The sequence below is a fragment of the Onychomys torridus genome, chromosome 8, assembly GCF_903995425.1.
Source record: "Onychomys torridus chromosome 8, mOncTor1.1, whole genome shotgun sequence".
Taxonomy (NCBI): Eukaryota; Metazoa; Chordata; class Mammalia; order Rodentia; family Cricetidae; genus Onychomys; species Onychomys torridus.
The window spans coordinates 67,549,232-67,573,619 of NC_050450.1; the positions used below are offsets into that span (position 1 = coordinate 67,549,232).

The following is a 24,388-nucleotide window of genomic DNA, read 5'->3' on the forward strand; positions in this document are numbered from 1 at the left end:
ATGTGGCAAGAATGACTGAGCTTTGTTACTGCGTTTGCCCCACTCAAATCAATAACATCTGTGAGCTGACACAGAGAACTGACATCCAGTCCAATCCAGCCTCGAGGACTCTGGTCCAGGTCGTCTCCGGACCAGTGAGGCCAATCTTGTACAAGAGGCTCCTGTGGCCTGGGTCCGGTGTTGATCTTCAACGGGAGAGCTGCGAGGCCAGCTCACTTCTCACCTTCAGCCCAACCCTGCTGAATCCTGCTACAGCCTGCTTGAGTTGGATTTGTTACATGGGCAATAAAAATGAACTGTTTGAGTGGGATATGTGTACCCAAGGACAGCAGTGTAGAGGAGCGAACTAACTTCTGGTGTAACTTTCCTAGGCACTGAGCAAAGGGCAGGGCGCGATAGTCATTCCGTGTTATTTCAATTGCCTCGTTATAGTCAGGGTCATTCCTTGTTTGTTTTTTCCACTGTCCAGTGAAAAGGGTAGGGTGTATTGGGAAAAGGTTAGCCTGACATCATGGCTGGCCTCCCTGGGAAAGGTGGAGGGTGGAGGAGGGTTGGCAAGGATACAGTCAGGAGACTGACTTGTTTCCTTCCTAGTGTCCTCTCACAACTATTATGAAGAGGAATGGGAGTCTGTATTCAGCACCATCTTAGACCTCAAGATCACCAGCTCATCTCCACCTGGAAGAGGGAGTTAGTGTCTGAGCTCACACAGCCATAAAAGGAAGATAGTAACTTCCCAGAACTGCTGAAAAGCACCAGGAACAGTGGTCAATGCTCAACAACCTCAACAACTGTCGTCGGTACCAAATGTCCAGTAGCTGCCAGCACCCAACACTGCAGAAGGGAAATAAGAGCCAGCGTCACCGGTGTGGGGAGACGTTATTACATCACTAAGCAGCCAAGCTAGCAATCACACAAGCCTTCCTTAGGATAGCAGTCTCTGTCACGTCTGCAACATCCTCTGGGCAGCAGTCTTGGGATGAGGAGCGTGGCCAAACTGCTATAGGCACACCCTGCTGCTGGGAGCCAGATGGGACCGAGCCCAGAAGGCTTGCCTTTTGCCAGGCGCTGAGCAGCATGACATGACCCAGCTGAGGGAGCTGCTTTCTCCACACAGCACAAACTTGGTGAGTGGATCGTGTCTCTCATCCAAACCTCCGCAACTCGGGTTCTGTCCATGTCTGCCTCTGCTGCACCTCATCAAGTCTTGGCATCGACAAGCAATCCTTGTGACCCAAATGGCAGACGCCAACAGCTCCCATGGGAAGGCTGAAGACTCTCCTCAGGTGTAAGGAATTTGCCTTCTAAACAAAGACTCAACATCTAAGAATGATTAACTTATTCGAAACAGGGCTTTATTTGAAAGTCCAAGGAGGCAGTAGGATGGCCTCATAGAGTTCAGGCGTGACTGTTGTGACCTGGGGCAGCTTATCTGGGACCACCAAAGAGACCCTTTAGTACACAGGCTGTCCTGGGAGCTGGGGCCGACAAAAATGAAGACCAGGCTGAGAGGGAACAGAAGAGGTGGGGACCACCTCAGACCTGTGGGCTTCCTGTTTCCCAGGTACTGCCTGTACACCCCTGCAGCACAGAAGGTCCACAGGAGTGGGCTGATTCTCTGCCCAGCTCCACCAAGATCATCCAAGAGAAAACTTGAACCCCCCGCAGGGGCAGATAACACTGGGTGTGTCGCTGATTTTCATGTCACTGTGACAAGAGTTCCCAACAGAACCAACTTAAGGGACGAATGTCCCGTCTCACTTGGTCCGGCAGGCAGAGGAGGCATGGCAGTGGGAACATGAGGTCACGCTGTTCACACGGTGGCAGATTAAGTAGAGAGAGCTAGGCCAGAAGTTGGGGTAAGATACGACCTTCAAAACTCCCGAGCATCCAGTGACCTGATTGGGCCAGGCAGACCCTACCTCCAAGAGTCTAAAACTTTGAAAATAACCTTCAAGCATTCAAAACAAGACTGTGGAGGAATTTTCAGACCCAAACCTTGGTGGTGGGGGATGCACACACAAGGCTAGCTTTAGGCTTTAGCAGAGCTGCTTCTTGGCTCACAGGAGGCATGCCTGCTGGTCTGTTTGCTCTGTTGTTAGAAAGCTCACAGACGGCGTGGCTTAGATACAACAAACATTTCTCACAGCTGGGTGGGGGGGCAGGGTGGTACAAGTCAGATCCAGGAGCCAGCACAGTTGGGGACTGGTAAAGGCCCATTTCACTGCCCTTTCTTGAATCCTACTAGAGTGGAGATATCTCTCTAGGGCCACTTTTATAAGGGCACAAATCCCATTACAAGGGCTCCTATCCTCATGGCCTAAACCACTTTCCCGAGTCCCCATTTCCCAATATCATCCCATTGGGATGACGGTTCAACATGGGGATGGACTGGTGGTCAGTGGCCAGTTCCTAACATAGAGTAACTGTCTTTTTCCTCAGTAATTGCCTAGATGGACACTGAGAACCATACAACTTCCTGGTTTCCCTTTTGTGTTTAGGGCCCTGTGGTTCCCATTTTACATTCGTCTCAGTCCTGGCTCGATTCTGTATCCTCTTCCTCGGGCATCACTTCATACATCCTTATTCTTGTGTGAGACTGACGCACGGCCTGCAGCGCTGAGGGTGATGATCCTTATTCGCTACCGCATTAAAACATTGCACTATAAACCAGCAATTGGAAAACACAACGTATGGGGGTAGCAACTTCTGGCCCGCAGTCAATCATGTTATAGTTTACCCTTTATTTCATAGGTGTGTGTGGCCACAGGCCATCAGTTGGGTGTCTTCCCTGCTCACTCTTCACTGTATTCCTTCAGACAGGGACTCTCACTGATTTGGCTGGCCAGTGAGCTCCGGGAACCTGCCTGTCTCCCCAGTCTCCCCAGAGATTACTGATTCATGTGCCAGGCACTCCAGCTTTTCACATGGGGGCTAGGGATCCGAACTCAGGTCCTCACACTTGCACAGCAAGCATTTTACTGAGTCATCTCTCCAGCCCCAAAGTTTGATGTCTTTCTTATTTTTTCCCCTTGTGGTACCCTGGGTTGAACCTGGAGGCCTCCAGCATGCTGGGGAAGCACACTCCCACTGAGCTATTTCCCCAGCCTGAAAACTGATTTCTGTCAGTAAGCCACAGGGGAAGCAGCCGCTGACTCTAGTAGAAACAGGTCCTGCTGGAGTTAACAACAAATGGACCAAGTGAGTGCCACAGAAAGCTACACATCCCCTGTAATCGGCTCACTTAACCCCAGTGCACACCCAATTTTTGCTTTTGGCTAAAGGCAAGCTTTAGAGCAAGGGATGTTGTAGTGGGTAGTTGTTCCAGCTTTGACTTTGAAACACTGCCCCTAGAGTGACAGCGGGCAATGGCCACGCCTGCCTGTGACCTGCCCCTGGGGCTGACCTGCCCCAGGGCGTGGCCGAAAGGGACCCCCTTAAGACTCTAGGTGCATACATGCTTGGTCTCTTCTGGATACCTTGTGGTCCTGGAATCTGGACCAGAGACCAAGTCAGAGTTCTCTGCTGGATGGTACCTCATCTCTCCTGGATCCTGTAACCCATCCCTATTGGCTGTAAGTTATCCCAGAAATAAACCTCTCTTGATTATGCGGAATTGCCTCATTAAATACAGCAATAGGATGTTTTTGTTGTTCTGGATTTTGTTAGTTTGTGGTTTTGTTTTAGATTTTATGTGTGTAACTGTTTTGCCTGCATGTATGTATGTGTACTGTAGATGTGCCTAGTGCCCAAGGAGGTCAGAGGAAAGTGTGGCATCCCCTGCAGTTGGAGTTACAAGCAGTTGTGAGCTGCCTGTGTGAGCTGGCAATGGAACTCTGGTCCTCTGCAAGAGCAACAAATGCTCTTAACCACTAAGCCTCACCAGCGCCTAGCAAAGATGTTTAATGATCAGAATACCTTACATAAACACACCAAGGTTGTGATGATCGTTCCTTTAGGTGCCAACATTTTGTCTGTTGTCAACAGTTCTCACTTCTGAGAGATACAGGACTTAAATACCCCCTACACACACACAGCCAGCACACTACCACCAATATCCTATGTTCTTATTGAAACAATTATAAACTCATGTATAATTCTACTGTGCACCCCCTGGTGTCAGGGGATGCCTGAAGAGGGCATCAGATTTCCTACAGCTGTAGTTACAGACAGTTGGGAGCTATCATGTGGGTGCTGGAACTGAAGCCATCCTCTAAAAGAGCAGCCACTGGCCTGGCCCTCCAGCCCATGGGCCCCACCTTAAAAACTGACTAGAACATTTATCCCAATACCTCAAACCACCCACTTGCAGCTGCACTGGACTGAGTGCTGCTGCTGTGAACCGCTCACGCACAGGTGTGGATTTGTGTGTGCACTATGTAACTGTTCAGTGACTACCGTGTAGACACAAATACATCTGAAAATCTGACCACTCCACAGCAGCTTCCCTTTTGTTTTGAAAAAGGTCATGTGTTGGACATAAGTCTCCTCCATTCTTCACACATCAGATCTGAGTTTTGGTCACCTGTATGCCGAGTTCTCAGTGTGACATGTTGGTAGTCTGTCTACTCATGGAAGCCTTGGAGCAATAGATCTGCTCCTGTGGCTCCTCTTATTTATTTAGTGGTAGGGGTGCCCACGAATGATGTGCCTGTGCAGGCCAGAGGACACTTGTGCCAATCAGTTCTCTATTCCACCATGCAGATTCTGAACTCAGGTCCTCAAGGCTTGGCAGCAAGGACCCTTCCCCACTGGGCTACCTCTCCAGCCCTGGAGTAATCTACGTGTTTATGATCTGCATGGTCTATGGCTAAAGTGCACTTAGGTCAGAAGCTGGTGGGAACTGCCTGTATGGAATGCAGTGTCACCTCCAAGTATTCAGTCTGACGGCCTCCATGGTTTCTGCCACATGAGACAATGTTTAACTTCTCATGCCCTCTCTTTCCTTATCCTTGAACTCGGCTGACAGCCAAGTCCACTGCTAGTTCCCTCCAGCTCATGGAAGGTCTCTTGGCCCTTAGGGCAGTGCAGACCAGCCCAATCCAACTTTATCTCAATCACAAGCAGGCAAGGAATTTCAAGGATCATAAACTGAGGGTTTGCCAACCTAAGATCAGGTCACAGGCCTTAAAGCGGTATTCTATCATTATGATAGTGTGAGACTTTCCTGCACTCATACCCACCCTTACAAATACAGAGTGGGAAATCAGCTGGGAGGCAAGAATGGGGGGATCTTGGTGAGTTAAAGGCCACCTAGGAAGAGCTACACAGTGAGACCCCCTCAAAAAACAAAACAAAAAACTTCATGCAATCAAATCTGAACGTCAATAGTCTCTTGCCAATTCTCCAAATGGCATGGCTTAGACAAGGAATAAATATACAAGAAAAACCCACTTCAATCTAAAATCAGAATCTGACCCAAGAAAGAGCCCAACCACCTTTTTTCCTTCCTCCCTTTGGTCATGTAGAACTGGCAGCCTGGGCTGCCCTGCTTCCTCTAAGACAAAGGGAAGCTCAGGCATGTTCTCATTTGTCTTCCATTCCGTTGTGTCGCTTTCTGTGGCGGCACTGAGTGCAAACACGGGGGCCATCTCAAGCAGAGTGGGTCATTCAACTAAGTATCTTCGCATGACTGCTATTTGTATAGTTCTAGAAAAGAAATAATCATGTGGAGATTAAGGATAATTTCATATATTTAAATCTTAAAATTATAGTAAATACTTAAGTGAAATTAAAAAAAGAGGCTCGAGGTGCTTTTGCTTCAGATTCTTTCCTGGCTTTCATAACCGCTTCCGCATACGTTAACATAGCCAGCAGAAATTTTCAGTGGAGATCACGCACGGCTAACAGTGTGTGGTTTGCCTTCTTCGAGGACCTAGACCACCAGTCTCTATCATTTAACCAAGCAGGTTTAACTTGAGCCTATCAGCTTTTTAACAGATACTCTTTAGCTCAGAAGCTGTTTTCTTTTGTTCTACAGCTTTGGGTGCTTCTAAATAAGTGCAGCTACAGCAGTGCCCAGAACACAAGGGCCTGCATGTGCTCACGAATCAATGCCTTCCGGTCACGTGGGTTCTTTCTTCCTCCTTGTTTTGTCTTGTGTGCTTGTGGGCCACCATGGACCTTACAGTGCAGAGAGACAGAAGTAGCAACACATGAAAGAACTTGCAATGTATTATTTTTATCTTTTAATTAAAAAACTCAACAAAGATATAAAACAAGCATTTTACATAATGCATACATTCTCAACATCAGCAGATGAGATAAATAACAGAAGGCAAAAGCAGACACATTTTATTGCTTCTCTTTGGTAAGTCACCAATATTCTCTGCAGAAACAGAGTATGTGTTTGTTTCTTTAAAAAAAAAAAAACCACAACCTTAAAATAACTGTCCCTTAGTATTAACAAAATATTTAGCAATAATGCAGTAGGTGTATTTTTCAAACTGACAAGAATGTATAATACTTTATTCTCTGAGGGATAAGCAGCTGCTTTCCAAAATTAAGGCCTAGAGAGAAACAACTTTTCTAGCTACCTTTTTTACTGGCTCTTTTTAAAAATGTCACATTCAAACTTCCTGACACCATTCTTGCAGAAAATCTTTGCCATATACAAAAATTCTCTTTCTCCAGGCAGTTCGACACCACCCATCCTAACCAATCCCATTTCCTATGAGGCAATTCTGCTTTAATTCTGCATCATCGAAACTCAGTGTCCCAATACAAAAGAACAAAAATCCACTGATTTGTTCCAACAAACAGCACATATATACACCATGGCTCTACTGAAGCAGTATATACAGGTCAGAACTAAGAGTTAGAAAACTGAAAGGGTCCATTCAATACATAGCAGCTTGCATCTAAATATATACAGGTATGTATATGTTTTCACAGTTAATCTTTTAAAAAAATTACAGGATATGTTCAGAAATATTTCTCCTTATGGTCTATAAATAGGCTTTAAAAGTTCAACTAACAAAAGAAACGAAGTATAAGAGTCAATCAAATTAAATAAATCTTCCGAGCCTTTATGAACAAATGCTATGGTTGGTAAAGCTTGAGGTGTGTCTTGTAAAAGTGTTCTGTCAGGCCCCACCAGGAAAGGCGGTCTTCCTTCTAAACCCGGTAGGAGAGAAACTCCAAAACTTTGGAAGGAACCGGAAGTTTCTGGACTTCTTGGGTGGGCATAACTCTTCGGATTGACATGCGACATAAATGTTGAAGGCTAGGGACTTGCCTTGGAGTAGCCCAAAAATATACACTTCCATCATGTGTCCTTAAGAGAAATGAAAAAAAGAAGCAGTCACCCAACTACACATATTCCACATCCCTACAGCTAGCTCTATTATCAGAACCACAATCTTACTTTAGATTTAGTAAGTAGCAATGATGTACTCCAGGACAAGGCAGTAACAGGATTAGTTTGTTTAGGAAATTTACAGGACTTTTTCTGTTAAGAAACGAAAGAAGCTAGAGAGATGGTTCTGCTATTAAGAGCACGCGATGCCTTCCCACAAGAGCAGAGTTCAGCTCCAGTACTGACATGGTGGCTCACAAACACCTAGAACTCCAGTCCTAGATCACACTCTTCCGGCCTCTATAGGCACTACACACTCACAGTGTACAGACATGCAAGCAAAACACCCATACATACAAACTAAAAACAAAACAAAACAAAAACAAAGCATCAAAAGAAAAAGAACAAATAGGAAAGAGTATTTATTTACCCAGCAGCTAAAACACTGCCATCAGAAGAAAAGGCACAGCAAAGACCATTGTTCAAGGGTGCAACTTGTACTGGACAATCCTCCTCAAGTCTCCAGAACCTCACCATTCTGGAAGGGAAATGAGCGATGGAGTGCATCAGAAAACAATGCTTCTGTGTTCTGAGTCACAGAGTTTACACACACAAATCACTGCAGAGATCACGGGGACTTTGGTTGAGACAGACTCATATGTAACCCAGGCCAGCATCAAACTCTTCATCTTCCTGCCTTTATTTCCCCAAGGGCTGGGATTACAGGCATGTGTCGTCTCCATCCAGCTAATAGTAACTTCTTGTTGTTTGAGATAGGGTCTCACTACAGAGCCCAAGCTGGAATCCCCCTGCTTCAGGCTCCCAGAGTGCTACAGTTACAGGTGTGAGCCTCCACATTCAGCTAGCTCAATGATACTAGTGTACTTTATATACTATTTTATATTCTATACCATTTGGCAATTTGGATGAACGCCAAAGAGATCACAATGCATGGCTTTGTAACCTCAGTGTTTGAAACTGTAATGTTCACAATTGGAAGCTTTCTCATTTTCTTACAGATAAAATAACATAATCTGCTTTATTCTCTTCTACATTGCCTAATCTCAAAAGTAATGGCCACCAATTTTACAGGTGTGTACCACCATAGCCAGTGAGGCAAAAAAGCAAGGTGTTGTCAAGCCCCACCCCCAAAACACCTGAACCTCACTAGAAAGGTGTTATGACTTAAAGCATGTTATTATTAAAGCACGTTATCATTAAGAAGAATGAAACCTTTATAAGGTATGAACAGTCAAAACTACACCCCAAATACTTACTTATCATCAGCGAGGCTCGCGACATGCAGTCCATCGTGACTGAAAGACACAGCTCGTACCCATCGGTCATTTGCTCCTCCAGCAAATATTGGAGTAGGTGGGGGAAACAGGTGCCTGGGGTCAGAGACGTAGTCTCAGTGTATTTTAGAAGAATAAATTCAGGAAACAAAACGGCCTTGGTATCCAAGTTCATTGGCCTTTGAGTAAGATTTTCAAGTGGGGCTCCAATGGTACAACCAAGACAGAGGAGAGCAGTTACAGTCAAGCTAAATGTAATAGAAGTTGTGTGCTCAGTCAGGAGACAGTCCCCAACAGAGGACTGTTCTTCAGCCAAGGGTACACAGGAACTAACTGTGCTTCCCTGCTAGAACTGCCAACCAAAGCAAGGGCTTCTGAAAGAACCGTTCCCCTTTTTCCCACATGGCACACAACATTAAGTCCGGCTTCTGTCTAACCTTTTCCCCAGGCATGAAACTCTAGTATATTACATCTCTACAGAACCAGACACTTAAATACCAAGGCCCACCCAATAAGAGCCATATTTACTCTGAGTTTATCTAAAGCTTTGCATTATTTAAGTGCTCATATAATGGGAAAACTTTTAATTTATGAGATTGTTAATTTGACATTTTGTTAGGGATTCTAATTTTTCACATAACTTCTTCAAAGCCATACTGATAGCTAGTATTGGATTACAGTCTGGGATAATTCATGTACTCACCCGAATTCCATCAGAATGTCTCCATTGTATGGATCCCAGACATACACACGAGTATCATAAGATGCAGTAGCTAGCAATGCTCCATCAGGAGAAAAGTCACAAGCTACAACATCATGGTGATGCCCTTCCAGTTTCCTTATCATGGTGTATTTATCCATATTCCAAAGGAAAGCCTGCAATAGTAACAAGGCAAATGTTACAGCTTCACTCAGACACAGAGGACAAAGGGGCATATCTTAAACTACCACTGCTATTTTAACATTACATTAAATTAATTACAAATTATGAGTAATTTAAAGAATATGCTCAGTGTCATAGATTAAAAATCAGTCTTTAAGTTAATTAAAGCAGACATGCAAATTTCTATTTCAAATGTTTCTGTTAAATGTTAATTTAAAAAATAAGCCTAAAGGGAAAATAAAGGCAATGCAATTTAACCGCATACTGAAATCCATTTATTCCAAAAACTAATTAACTAAAATATACAGAAATAAATAGGGTTAAGTATTACAAACCCCTTTTGCTTTTTTCCAGAAACTACCAATTTTTAAAAATAGATACAGACAGAAAATGTAATGTTAGCAAATTGTTACTCCATTGGCATCTCCCTTTGAGATAATCACTTGTTTACAAAAGGCTTGGGTCACCACCGAGAGCCTAGGAAGAGAAACAGATACTGCAAGAAAAGAGAATTTTCATAGCCAAATGTAATTTTGTTGGCAAACAACAAAGATGTTAAACCACATCACACAAATGAAAATGCTATTTTATAAAATAATATAATTACATTTTTTTTGGTAATTAAGTCTTATTTTTTCAAGCTGACTATAATCATTAGCCATTTTCAGCATAAAAGTTAAATTACTTAACAACAAGCTCACATAGTTTAGATTTTAAACATCCAAAGACTGTGCAGAAGGTTCTAAATAAGTTTTGCTTCGTTTTTCTTTTTTTGTTTCTTTTTTTGTTGTTGTTTTGTTGTTTTGGTTTTTTTTGCTTTGAAGCAGTGTCTCACTAAGATGCCCAGGCTGGCCTTGAACTTGTGATCCACTTGCCTCAGCCTCCCAAGGAGCTCTAGACAGGATTCTAATGCTTACTGCAGTCTGTTAGATTAACCATAAGCTTGGAAGTTTACAGCAGGCCTAGTGAGACAGCTTCCTCCTCTCGGAGTAGTGCAGTCCTTTCTGCCACTTCCTGTCTGCACACATTATTTCCGAAGGAAATAAGCATAATAAATAACTGGTCAATGATTTAAGTCACTGCCAGCATCTTAAGAAATTCCAAAAAACAACAGAGAAAGCACTCAAAAACCAATTTCTTTACATTAAATTGGGTTCAACTGTCAGACTCTCAATTCCATCAAAATGGACGAACAATTTACTCAGGAGTCTGGAATTTACTGTGGGGGAAATTATCTTTTAAAGGGGGGGAAAAAAAAGAAAAAGAAAAGAAAAGAAAGAAAAGCAGAAGTGGACATCGACCAGCACCTGTGTACGTACAGTACACCTTGCAGCCGAAGGCAAGGTTACTTCATCCTATGGTAAAGGTCGCCCCCAGCCCGGTAGCCAGAGATGCCACTCTTTCTGCCCAGCTAACACCATGTGCGCCTGTGTGCGAGTGGTGCCAGCATACCCTCAATCACACCAATATTGCTGCCACCACCTGTGACAGGGAAAGCAAGAAGCATATGGAAAACACACAGCCTAAAATAGCAATGTCAACATCTAGCTTGTTTTATGATTTAAAAAAAACAAAAACAAAACAAACTAAGCTATCTTGTTCTAAACTTCTAACATTCACGACTATCATTTTAACATACTTCTTAGCAAAATAAAATGTGTTTTATCTAGCCACAACCCCCACCCCCATTAGTCCAAAGCGTGCTGTGATCATTATACATATCTGGAGTTCAGCCAGTTTCATAACTACTCAATGCTAAGCTCTTAAAACTACATTAACTCGGAGCTAGTAACCCGACAGTTCGCTGCAAGTCCAGCCCTCATCAGTTACTACCTAAGCTGTCAACAGGCAAGCTGTAAGACAATGTGCAGCTTCATCTGTAATCCACTCTCGCACAGAAATGAGTGCTCATTTCATTATGTTTTTAAATTACTGGGTTTTTTTCTTTTTCAGTTAAATGTCCAGGATCAGCTGGGACTCAAAACTTAAAAAACAAAATAGCAAACTGGACAAAACAAAAACAAAAAAATAATAATCAGCAAGGAAATACCTTAACATATGGACTAGATCTTGTCTATATCACATCAACTTTCCTAGATCTCACAAAAAACTAACCTTCAGTTTATAAACATCTCTAGAAGCAATTCAATTTCTCAATTCACAAATAACTAATTTTCTACATGCAAATAAACTCTCTCCATCATGAAATAAAGCATTAAGATATTCATGACACCGAGCACAGACTTAATAGGTTGCTTAGATTTACAATGATTAAGCATACATTATCATTCAATTCCCAATACATGTCCAAGAACTTTGACACATACTGCTTTACTGGCTCCAACTGAGCACAGCATGGAGGAATCGGGAGAGAAGGCACAGCTGTACACCCAGTTCTGATGTCCTCGCAATACTTTCATCATGTTTCCTGAAGAAAAGGGAGCAGCATGTCAGGAGCAGCATTCCACTCAGCAACACTGCATCGCTGTCATCTACACTTACCAACACTTCATAGCCGAAAAAAGAAATATCGGTGGACAGACAGAGAGAGAGATACAGAGGCCTTCAATATCTGCCACCTGCCTGCCTGCCTGCCTGCCTGCATGCCTGCCTTCCAAGGCTGGGTCTCTCTATGTAGCCTGGCTGGCTCGGACTCTCAGAGGGTAGTAGCTGTTGCTTGATAAAATTACATGGGACTTGAGAGACACTATTCAGTAGTCAGGAGCATCCTAAGTGGGTCGCTCACACCTGCCTGTAACTCCTGGAATTGGAGGCCATGTAATTTTATCAGGCACCCAAACATAAATATACCGCCCACCCCCCAAAAGACACACATGAATACACAAATAATACATTTTGGAATGTAAAAGCCAGGCACGCTAATTTATATCTTTAATCTCAGCACTTAGGAGACAGAGCAGGTATTTTAGCCTGGTATGCTTTCACTTCTGTTTCTCTCAATGATAGAACTTTGTTAACATCAAGATAACATGTTTCAGAAAAAAATGAGAATACCAACATACTTTTCTGTGAGATCAGAGGGAAAAATATTTATTTTAATGAAAGAATTTATGATCCATGCTGACGAGCATTTAACCACATTATAAATCCTGCTTTATAAATCAAGCTATAATCTAAATTTTATTGGGTGAATGAATTTGTTGCTTAAAAGTTAACTTAAAAGTTTCATTTATTTAGTGCATATGAGTGTTTTGGCTGCACATATGTCTGTGTACCACAGAGGCCAAAAGGTGTTAGGTCCCTTGGAACTAGAATTATAGGTCTGTGTGGTTAGTTTCTGAGCAGTGTCAAGATGGTTTATAATAGTAACTGCTGGCTTAATCTATGTTTTTGTTTCCCCAGTATTAAACGGAAAGAAAAAAGACCCCTTGGTTACCAAGCCATTTGTTTGTGTTTTTCTGATATAGTACCCTGCTAACTAGCCAAGTTTGGCCTACAGCTCTCAGTTCTCCTGCCTTGCCCACTAGAGCTAAGATTACAGGTGTGCTGGGGTGCAGCGAGGGCGGTAATCCCGTAACCACTCTCAATAGTCACATCAAGTCAGGTGTGGTGGCACACACCTTCAATTCCTGCACTCAGGAGACAGGCAGGTGGATCTCTGTGATACCAGCCTGGGCTACATAGAGATTTCCAGGCCAGCTAGGGCTACAGGGAGACCCTGCCGAGAGAGAGAGAGAGAGAGAGAGAGAGAGAGAGAGAGAGAGAGAGAGAGAGACAGAGAGAGAGAGTGACAGAGAGACAGACAGAGAGACAGACAGAGAGAGAGAGAGGATTGACTGATCGATCTCATTTACACAGCTGGAGCAAAGACAAGACATACATACCATCATCTTTCAGGTCCCACACTCTGAGAGTTTTATCTCTTGAAGCTGATACAAGTATTAAGCTCCCATCTGGAGCAAAAGTTAAGTCTCTGACCACTTCAATGTGGTCTACCAAATTAAGGAGGAGTTTTCCTAAATGTGATTGAAAGAGGGGAAAAAAGAGACAGGATCAATATTTCTCATATTCTTTTTTTAGTTTTGTTAACTATAAAGATGACCAGGCTGGGTGTCGGCGGTGGCACACACCTTTAATCCCAGCACTCGGGAGGAAGAGCCAGGCAGATCTCTGTGAGTTGGAGGCCAGCCTGGGCTAGAGTGAGTTACAGGAAAGGCACAAAAGCTACAGGGAGAAACCCTGTCTCGAAAAACAAACAAACAAACAAAACCAAAAACAACAACAACAACAAAAAAATGAACCAACATTCTTGAGTACCTCCTAGTACTATGAAGTAAATTATTTCACTTATTAATTAGTGGCTATTGTTACTTGTGAGGATTCACTACTTAACAGATTTTTTAAGTAATTTCCTCCCAAGATAACAAACCCTGCATTTACTAGAAAAATGTAAAAGGAATGACTGAAATGTGAGCAAACCCCCAGATCTTTTCTAAGTATTTGTACACTATGACTTTATTTTGTATGTGTGCGTACCTGGGGCCGATCTCCAGGAGCTGGCTTTCTCCTACCATGTGGACACAGAATCAGGCTGTCAGGCTTGTCAGCAAGCACCTTTACCTGCTGAACCAGCTCACCAGCCCCAGTACGACTTTAAAACAAAAAATATCAACTTTGGCAACAGTCAACTCTGCAGTTCTCACACAATTGAGCCTGTATGATAATGAGTATTCAGAGATGGGTAATGCCTTGGGGGGGGGGGGGCGCCCACCAACCTAAGACAGAACACCTGTGTGGCCTGGACAGGGTCTCCATGACGGGTAAGGTGACCTGCTGATGTCCCATGAACCTAAGTCAGAAGCTCATTTTTTAGTAAAAGGGGGGGAGGGGGAGACCTGTAGGTCCCTGGACCCCGTTTTGGGTAACTGTTGCCTAGCTTGCTGACCTTGACCTTGATATCTTCCCTATGTAATTCCCTTCGAGATTCCACCCTCCAGAATGCTTAAGGGAAACTCCTCATCTGTGAATCCAGCACACTGGGTGTTAACTGCTTAGATGCAAGATTTTAAAACATCAGGAGCAGGGGTGCGGATTTAGCTCAATGGTAGGCAAGCGCAAGGCCCGGGGTTCGATCCTCAGCTTAAAAAAAAAAAAAAAAACCAAAAAACATCAGAAGTGAACTTCTGCCAACCGTGGTTCCCCCATTGTGCTGTAAGTCTGTATTTAAGACCTCCTCCCTCTTTCAATAAATGACCAAAAAAAAAAAAAAAAAGAGAGAGAGAGAGAGAGAGAGAGAGAGGTCAAGAACATGATGGGGAAACCCAGAGACAGCAGACCGGTGCTAGTTGGAGCTCACTGACTCTAGACTGACAGCTCAGGAACCTACATGGGATTGAACTAGGCCCGCAGAATGTGGGTGACAGCTATGCTTGTGGGGTCCCTGGCAGCAGGACCAGGACTTAACCCAGATGCATGAACTGACTTTTTGGAACCCACTCCCTGTGGTGGGATACCTTGCTCAGCATTGATACAATGGAGAGGGGCTAGGCTCTCCTTCAACTTGGTATGCCAGACTTTTTTGACTACCATGGGAGGCCTTACCCACTCTGAGGAGTGGATGGGGGCAGAGAAAGGGAGGGAGGGGGGAACTGGGGTTGGTTTGTAAAATGGAGGAAAAAAATTTAATAATAATAAAAAAAATATATCAACTTTTCTCTTTGCTTTTTATTTCCCTGACCTTGGACTATGAAATGCCCCAAAGCAAATATTACCTCTCAACTTTTAATTTTAATAGTATCTAAACATTTTAGGATTTATCAGTTACTGGAAGTTTTCTTTTCCAGAAAAACCTGTGGTTAATTTTTTTTTTTCTAATAAGCCAATCAAAGTTTGCTTCCTTGTCCCCAACTAAATGTCATTATTATTGTCTATGTTCAGGAGTACTCTCGCTTTAATACCCACTTAAATTCTTTTATATCTCTGAACACACAGACTATGCTAGAAACTAGAGCAAAATCAAACTTTCTTTTTTCTTGAATTGCTGGGCATTGAACCCCAGGCTTGAGGCAATGTTCAGCAAATCCTTTACCACGTGGTGGAGATAAGGTCTTACTATGCAGTTCATGCTGCCCTCAACTGGCAATGTAGACCAGGCTGGCCACTGAGACTTCTTAGTACTGGGATTACAACTGTATCACCATGCTCAGTTTGAACACTTCCTTTTTTGATTTTTGAGACAGGATCTCTTTACATAGCTGTCCTAGAACTCATTATGTAGCCCAGGCTGGCCTCAAACTAACTGAGATTGGCCTGCCTCTGACTCCTGAGTGCTGAGTTTAAAAGAGTGCACCACCACACATGGCAAAAAATTCAACTTTTCACCTATGTGGTTAGCTATTGGATAAAGTGACCAAACTGTTTTGAGGGTTAGATATTCATTATTAGAATCAGATTTGGGAGCTGGGCATGGTAGTGCACACCAGTAAAATTGGGAGGCAGAGATGGGCAGACAGATCTCTGTGAGTTTGAGGCCAGCCTGATCTACATAGTGAGCTCCAGGACAGTCATGAGTATATAGAGTGACCCTGTCTCAAAAAGCCAAAAACAAAACAAAAAAACCCCTGATTTGTAGTTGATAAATGCTCAGTTGATAGGGTGCTTGCCTAGCATGCATACAAAGCCCTGGAGTCCCAGTACTGCATAAAACTGGGAGGTGTGGCCCAAGCCTGCAATCCCAGCACTCAGGATGCAGGCAGGAGGAGCAGAGTTAAGGTCATCCTCGCTACACAGGGAGTTTAAGGCCTGTTTGGGATAAAAAAAAAAAACAAAAAACCGTATTTCCCTCAAAACCCTCTAAGCTATCACTGAAAAAGCATGTAAGACATTTTGCTGAGTCATAAACTAAAGCATGTTTATAAATAATTAACTAAAATACAACCCATATATGCTTTGCATACTTTATCAAGCATGAAATCTATATTAGTCTCCTAAATTAAAATTATGAACTCAAGACTTAGAACAATTATAAAGACACATCCATTTTCACCTTTCTGTACTTCAGAAGCCTCAAATCATACATTCCAGTGCTTTATTATAGAATAATCAGGTTCATCTTTGAAATTATGAATCCATACCTGTATATACATCCCAGATTTTGATGCGACCATTGTTTAATCCTGTAGCAAGGAGTAGCTGATCCTGTCCAAATCTGAACCGATGCCATTCTACATTAACACACCGGCTCTGTTTTTCTGGAACTGAAGATCCAAAAGCAAGACTCCAGACTATGTCTCCACAGTCTATGATGTGTTCAGGAGGCTTATTTTTCTGACCACCATTACTATTTTGTCTTGTCACTTTCAGACTGCTTGAATTGGTAACATTCTTGGAACCATGTAAAAGACTGAGGGGAGAAAGATTGAAAATGAATTCTTTATACTGTACTTCTGTAGACACTAATTGTTAGCACTTGTTAAATAATTTCAACAAAATTGTAACATGATTTCTACAGATGGGAAAATTGGTACCTGAAATATGAGGCCAGACAAATTCAACTCATGAAAGCTATTAGTGGTTGAGACCTTCAATAAGAAAGTAATTTATAACATATTTTTCCTCCAAATTGTCTTCAATAGGACTTCTTTAGCAGCAGTGTAAGCCTGGATCTACTTGAAGTGGGTACTGTTGTCAGTGCCCAGCACTGGCCAATGGATCAACTGAGACAGCTTCTATCACAGTGAATGTACCCAGTGGTGACGCTAAGACCTGAAGCATTTTGTTTATGTTCAGAAGTGATGATATGATGACTAAAATGGTAACTTTTCATGATGAAATTTAAGGACTAATTTAATTTAGTTCATTTGCCAAAGTACCAAGCACTACATAATTCATCTTTTATAAACCCGAAGTAAATTGTTTCAAGAAATTAGAAGGCAGAGACCTCAGAACTTTGAAGCTGTCGTGAATATCCTTAATTCGAACAGAGGTAAAAGAGGCTCAAATCACAGAATTGTGGGATGATAGACAAGACTGGATTAAGTTCCTTCAGAAAGGGCTATCTTGAAGAGAAATCATGAACCTCAGGGACCCTGTGCAGCGAAGGGATCCCACGAATTTCAATTGAAACGTACTGACTTTATAATTTTAAAAGAAGACATATAAAACTTCAGCTGGTAGAGCACTTTCATAGCATACATGAAAACCTAAGTCTGATCTCCATCCCAGCATAAATGGGGTGTGGTGGTACACCCCAGTCATTCCAGCAATTCTGAGTAGAGATGCAGGAAGATTAGAAGTTCAAAGTCATCCTGGCCTACATACTGAGTTTGAAGGTGTCCTACACTAAAGTCCCACCCACCCATCCCGATTAGCTAAGGGCTGTGGCTCTCACACCTATGATAGCATCACCCAGGAGCCTGAGACAGAGAGAGGATCAAGAGTTTAAAGCCAATCTAGGCCACATAGTAGGACTATCTTATTAAAGAAAAATCTGTTTGCACACTACTGTTAACTAATAAAGTGTAGGAAATCCACACTACTGTTAACCAATAGTGTGAGATCCAAAGTGAATGCAAAAAACTTCACCTAACAAAGATCACTTGATCTGACACAATAGGACATACACACTAATGAGGCACAATTAATCTGTCTTTTCATACAAATACACTCAACAGGAGATAGGGATGTAAGTTAGTTGGCAAAGGACTGGCTCCAGCATGAGTCCCTGAGGTTCAGTGGGGAGGGGCAGGAGCATAGATGTCTGAGAAAAATATGAAAACACTCTACAATGTACAAATTTAAGTCTAGCCTTTTTCACTGTGTAGACCAGTCTAGTCTACACCATGAGATCATCTGCCTCTGCTTTCCCAGTGCTGGTATTACAGGCAAATGCCACCACACCCACCCAGAGAATTCTTTTTTTTTTTTTTCTTTTTGAGACAGTCTTTCTATTACTATGTCGTCCTGGCTGTCCCAGAACTTACTGTGTAGACCAGGTTGGTCTGGAACTCAGATCTCTCTCTCTCTCTGCATCCTAAGTGCCGGGACTAAAGGGATGCACTACCATGACCAACTCAGGTAATTCTTTACACACCACCAATGCATGAGTTCAAACTACAAACAAACTTGTAACATTTTATAAAGGGACCCAACACTGAAAGAGAAGAGTAAATTCTACAAATACAAAGGAAGAAAGAAGTCTTACAAGTTCTTAAGGCACTGAGACCACGGGACAAGCTTCACTATGCGATATCCTTGTGACCATGCAAAGTACGAACCGTCTGGAGCGAAAGCCACAGTCCAGTTTTCACCACCACATTTCTTGTCAAAAGGTGCTGCCGGAGCTAGAAGTTCCCCTATAGTACGGGATCTCACTAAAACAGACAGACCAAACCGGGATATTATTATACATACCTATACCAGACAAAACCAAACCGGGATACTATATATACCTATACCAGACAAAACCAAACCGGGATACTATATATACCTATACAAGACAAAACCAAACCGGGATATTATACATACCAACATAGATTTGAGACCCCCCCCCATTTCTTTGGAATTTGCTGAGTTTTTTCTCCTTTTCTTTTAGTCAGGATTTAGTCTGCTTTCCACCCACAGAACTTTAGAGATTTTTGTTTTGATAAAATGATTTTCCAATGCAAGATTAAGTATGTCCCTAATATGGTGGGTACACTTATCATCTCAGCACTTAGAAGGCTTAGGAAGGAAGATGAGTTCAAGACCAGCCTGGAGAGGCAGACCTGAAGAAAGTGGGAAGGGGAATTAAGATCTTGATCTTTCAAGCATTTATTTATGAACCCTTCTGCTCAGTAGCTGCTCTTGCTATCCTACAAGAAATACTGGCTTTATCTTCATCACAGCACAAAGCAGGTAAAGAGGATTGGAATTTCAAGGTCACCCTCAGCTACATGATCAGTTCAAAGCCAGAGCAGGCTAGCTAGCTAGATTATTTAAATTTAGCTAGTAAATAAATAAATAAATAAATGAAAATATGAAGATAGATCCAGTCATTCAGGAGTCTGGGACTCTGTCAAAATAAGTTTTTTAAGAGCTGGAGGGCAAGGCTGGATAGTTGGCTCAGTGGTTAAAAGCAAGAATGTTGCAAAGGACCTGGGTTCGATTCCTAGCACCCACATGGAGGCGCATCACCTCCTTGGGCACCAAGCATGAACACGGTACACAGATGTATATGCAGGCAAAACACTCATATACATAAAATAGTAAAAGTAAATTTTTAAAAAATGGCTCAGTGGGTACATGAGCCTGCTGCCAGGTATATGTAGTTCAATTCCTAGTACCTACATGGGACAGGGGAAAATCCACTCTCACAATTTGTTCTCTAACCTCTACACAAAATAAATAACTGATATTTAAAAAGGCAGAAGGAGAGCTGGAGATATAGCTCAACAGTAGAATGCTTACCTAGAAAGCATTAGGCCCTTGTATGGGAGGCAGGGAGATGACCCATTCAGTAAAACATACAATCTGTGTTGTGTACCTCATCAGTAGCTAGTATGGCACCCAGCATGACAGGTGTTCAATTAATATTTACTTAGCAAATAGGAAAACACAAGTATGTTCCTGGCCCCATTTGATACATTAACAAATGAGTACATGGAAAAGCCTGGCAGTGGTGGCGCAGGCCTTTAATCCCAGCACTTGGGAGGCAGAGCCAGGCGGATCTCTCTGAGTTGGAGGCCCACCTGGGCTACACAGTGAGTTCCAGGAAAGGCACAAAGCTACACAGAGAAACCCTGTCTCGAAACAAACAAACAAGCAAATAAGTAAATAAAACAAACCCTGGAAAGAAGCCTAATATCCATTTTTCTACATTATTCTGAAATTTTCTTCTTGTATGAAAATACCATGATATCCATCACTAAAGAGAAACTATTTTGCTTAAACAATTTTTCCTTTTTTAATAACTCAAAATCTGCTGGGCTGTGGTAGCATACACCTTTACTCTCCACAATTGGGATTAAATCGGGGACTGGCTTGGTCTACATAGCTCCAGGGCTTCAGAGAAACCTTGCCCCAAGGGGAAAAATAAAACAACCAAAACAAAACACTTTTGAAGTCTGCCTTCTACCTTGTCCCCTATTCAGTCCTGATTCTGTCCCGAGAGAGCCTAATTAGCAATCTTGTTCTCGTGGAGTCTTTTCCAGGATACAGTATTTCTAGTTTTTCCAATCATTCCTTAGATTACAAAATTGAGCCCATTTCCTATCTTTTCCCACCTTAATTAGCTCCACCACATTTTCCTGGATAAATTCTTGTTGGTAGTGGCCCTTAGAAAAGTGGTACCCAGATTGTACTTTCCGGGATGGATTTGTCAGTGGTGGAGCACCCCCACTTACTCACATTCATTCAAGAGGCAGTCACATGAGCATGATATAAGATCCACAAGCTGGTGAGCCTCAGATGCCTGCAGAGTGGTTTTAGTATATACACTTGAGAAAGAGCACTGTTACAGGCTTCCTGCATTTCCCCAAGCATATAATATTACACGGTCCTTTCACTGGGGCTCTCTTCATATGCCAGGCCTCTCTTAAAACCTGGCATCCCAACCAGGTGGTGGTGACACACACCTTTAATCACAGCACTAAGGAGGCAGAGGTAGGCAGATCTGAGTGAGGCCAGCTTGGTCTACAGTGAATTTCAGGACAGCCAAGGCTACAAAGAGAAATCCTGTCCCAAAGTCAAACCAAAAAACTGGGATTCTTGTTAAACCTCCATCTACTGGTCAAAATTAATTTTAGTAGAAGGGACCTTATTCACAAATAAAGGAAATAAGCTTTAAAATTTTACTTAAAAAAAAGAAAAAAGGAAATGGAAGTATTAGCTTTAAAAGAGAACAGGTTAATCTAAGTATAATACTATATTCCTCACACAAGATTTTCAAGTCTGTATTTTAAGGAAAAACAAAACAAGAAACCCTGGCCACAGTCATTTGTCCACTCTTCTTTATACAGAGTTAGTAAGGGATGTGGGACATGGCTGCTTCAAACACTATGACACAACAAGCTAACTCATCCTCAATGCAAGAAATTCTAGTACCACTATAAAAACTGAAAAATAAATGTTACACAGTCAATGTTTTTCTAATCTCCTTCATGTTCCCTTGTTGGCTAACAGACACACCAAATGATTTTTATACTTTAATCAGCTGTTTTAAATACTCAAGTACTGACTAGTAAAACATTACCATCCTTGAGCAACATTTACACTAAAGTACTTTGAAAAAAATTTAATGGCTGCATCTGTTTAATGTTAGCATCATAAGAAATGTATAATTTCACGAGCCTGGATAAGGTGCCAACGCTGAAGGGGCCATGGGAAACTGGCCCTAAACTTTAGTGATATCTGCACAGCAGTTACATCATGAGTCACTGCTGAACCAGGCTAACCAGACTGAAGCTCTTTTTCACATTCCTGCCTCCCATTTCCTAAGCAGACAGGAAGTGTGACAGGGTCTAGTTAAAGAGGGCAGTAGCTCAAGGCAGTGATGTCCTAGAATTCTTTCCTCATTCATCAAGTCCTGCCTCTACTTCATTGAGCACGTACATGAAAATCCAAACCTGACATGATTACAGTAAGTGCCGGGGGTGGAGGTGTTGTAGTCATAGACACCGAGCTATACAGAGATAAGTAAATGTCTAAACTTGTCTCCAAATGACACTTCACGTACAAAGAAATAAAAAATCGGCTTACAGAAGGCCAAATTCGAAGACATTTGGCACTTAATTTATATTATAGCCAGAAAATAAGGAGACATACAAGAGGGGGAAAAACTCTTAAAAATACGCAGTCATTTAATGAATGAATGGTCCTACCTTGGCAGGTATTCCGAGAAGCACTATTCATTCCGTCAGAAAAAGAGGGCAACAAAGTTTTCAAAGCACAGATAAAGGTACAGTGTTGGGGTGTATATAATAGGAGGAAAAACCACTGGTCAGATCCTAAGAAGCTGAGGGCAGGAGATGCAGCAGATGGTAGAGTGCTAGAAGGTCCTGAGTTCAATCCCTACACTACCACCGCTAATAATAATGAATTCATTTTCAGGGTTAAGTTCAAAACACTTCGCCTGGGAGGCAGAGGCAGGCGGATCTCTGTGAGTTCGAGGCCAGCCTGGTCTACAGAATGAGTTCTAGGATAGTCAAGGCTACACAGAGAAATCCTGTCTCAAAGGGGAAAAAAAAAGGAAATTCATTCACCCCAGCTTCTCAACACTTCCTAGAAATACCTCCTCCGAACATTCCCCAGAGTTACACACTTCAAGAGCAGGGAAATGCAAATACTCTCTGCTCAGTGGCCACTACCTTTTTATTTTTTATTTTTCCAAACTGGATTTCACTACGTAGCCTTGGTTACTGGAACTGGCTATGTAGACCAGACTGATTTCAAACACACACGGATCCGCATGCCTCTGCCTCAAGTGCTGGGCCAACTTTTTTTAAAAAGTGATGTTCGGTGTCCTCTAATGATTTCATTCAATCCCATTCAAACGCCTCAAAGCTGGCTCCTTTGAGAGGATTTAAATAATGCTAAGTGCTTCAAAGGAGGCCTCTGGGCAGGTCTGGCCCACACCCTTCCACTCCCATTGTCCTGTCTTCAGCTTGGCCTCATCCTCTGTCCAACAGCCCTCCCGTCACTCCGCCTGTCCACACTGCTCCCCCGGGTGTACAGGGAAAACAGTTCCTCCTTTGAACCCTTCCCTTTCATAAGGCCATCCTTTAAAATGGAAAGGCTTTCCACGCCGCTGGCACCTCTTCAGGCTCCCTTCTCCCTGGAGTGCCTCCTCCGCCTATCGCACCTCAAAACACCAAAGCTCACTTTTTTCATCACCCGCTTAGGAGATCCGAAGACAGGCCACATAGCCCACGCTAAGAGAACCCCAGGATCTCGGACCCGCGCCGAGCTGTGATGGTGACACTGGGGTACGCGGGGCGGTGAGCCGCCAGCCCCGCCTCGCGGGAACTCGGAGGCCCCGCTCGGAGGCGCGGGTCCATTCACTCCCGGCCGACGCCCATCGTGGGGCCGCTCCCTCCCGCCAATCGGCGCGGGTCCTCGCCTCGCCCCGCTTCTCCTGGGCCTCGGCATCCGACTTCCCGCTGCTCCCGGCCCCCCACCCCACCCCCGCTGCCCCCCGGGCCCCGGCGCCAGCCCCTTCGCCGCCCGCCCTCCGTCCCCGCGTTCCCCCTGCATCCCGGGCCTCACCGATCTCTTTCTCGTTGACCCTCGGGGGAAAGCTGGCCATCTATGGGACACCGTCTGATCCGGAAACCCGATTCGGACGCGGCGACAGAGAAGGGACTCGGCGGGGGCTGAGGGGCGTGACGCGGGCTCGGTCCTTCCCGGGTGAGGGGACTAAACCGAGAGTGCGGGCGGCCGCTGCGGCTTGTGCGGACTGCCCGGGGGAAAATCACTGGAAGGCCTGGGACCGAGTCACCGGGTGACACTCAGACAAAAGAGCCGGCGCGCCTTCCACTCACAGACCCACACAGCCAACCAGCACCTCCGTCGCCAAACTAGACACTGAGACAAGATGGCGGGCGCCATCTGATAATATCTGGGAGGCGGGGTGTGGTGAGTGACGTCAGAACAAGCCCCGCCTCCCGACGCAAGGGACGTGACCGTCTGGGCCCACTCAGGGGCGTGAGCCCTCCTCAATGAGCAGCTTGCAGGCGCTTTCGAAGTCGAAAGCCCTTGGCAAAGGACCAGCGGAGGATTGTATAATGCACGTGACCGAACCAAAAAAAAAAAAAAAAAAAAAAAAAAAAAAAAGGAAATTAGGCGTTTCAGGTGCTTAACTCCATGTAGCTACCTACATCCCTGGCTTCTTGGTGCCTGGGAACTGGAGCTCACACTGATGAACGAGATATGATGGAAATTAGCATAGTGATGCTCTATTTCTCAGGACTGGAGCCA

The 24,388-nt window shown here is 43.6% G+C and overlaps 1 protein-coding gene across 3 annotated transcripts; it reads right to left on the bottom strand.

Moving 5' to 3' along the window:
* Positions 1-6,161: 6,161 nt before the first annotated feature.
* Positions 6,162-24,013, bottom strand: Wsb1 (WD repeat and SOCS box containing 1). Of its 3 annotated transcripts, XM_036196200.1 has the most exons (9): positions 23,678-24,013; positions 18,639-18,807; positions 16,570-16,838; positions 13,321-13,452; positions 11,803-11,903; positions 9,296-9,468; positions 8,575-8,688; positions 7,728-7,835; positions 6,162-7,276 (listed from the first exon to the last, which is right to left on the bottom strand). In XM_036196200.1, the coding sequence occupies exons 1-9, from the start codon at positions 23,715-23,717 to the stop codon at positions 7,117-7,119; spliced, it is 1,266 nt and encodes a 421-aa protein (XP_036052093.1). In that variant the 5' UTR covers positions 23,718-24,013; the 3' UTR covers positions 6,162-7,116. The 3 variants fall into 3 exon arrangements, with proteins under 3 accessions (XP_036052093.1, XP_036052095.1, XP_036052094.1); XM_036196202.1 differs by lacking the exons at positions 11,803-11,903; positions 13,321-13,452; positions 16,570-16,838; positions 18,639-18,807; positions 23,678-24,013 and adding an exon at positions 10,783-10,919; XM_036196201.1 differs by lacking the exons at positions 11,803-11,903; positions 13,321-13,452; positions 16,570-16,838; positions 18,639-18,807; positions 23,678-24,013 and adding an exon at positions 9,811-10,919.
* Positions 24,014-24,388: the final 375 nt, after the last annotated feature.

Bases quoted from the DNA above. Each gene is read 5' to 3' on its own strand.
- Wsb1 (XM_036196200.1), bottom strand. From the start codon at position 23,717: ATGGCCAGCTTTCCCCCGAGGGTCAACGAGAAAGAGATCG. The intron at 11,904-13,320 runs GTATGTATGTCT...CCTTTTCTTCAG, and splicing joins GTGGGACCTGAAAGATGATG to GAAACATGATGAAAGTATTG. The intron at 8,689-9,295 runs GTGAGTACATGA...CTCTGACCCCAG, and splicing joins GACATTCTGATGGAATTCGG to GCACCTGTTTCCCCCACCTA.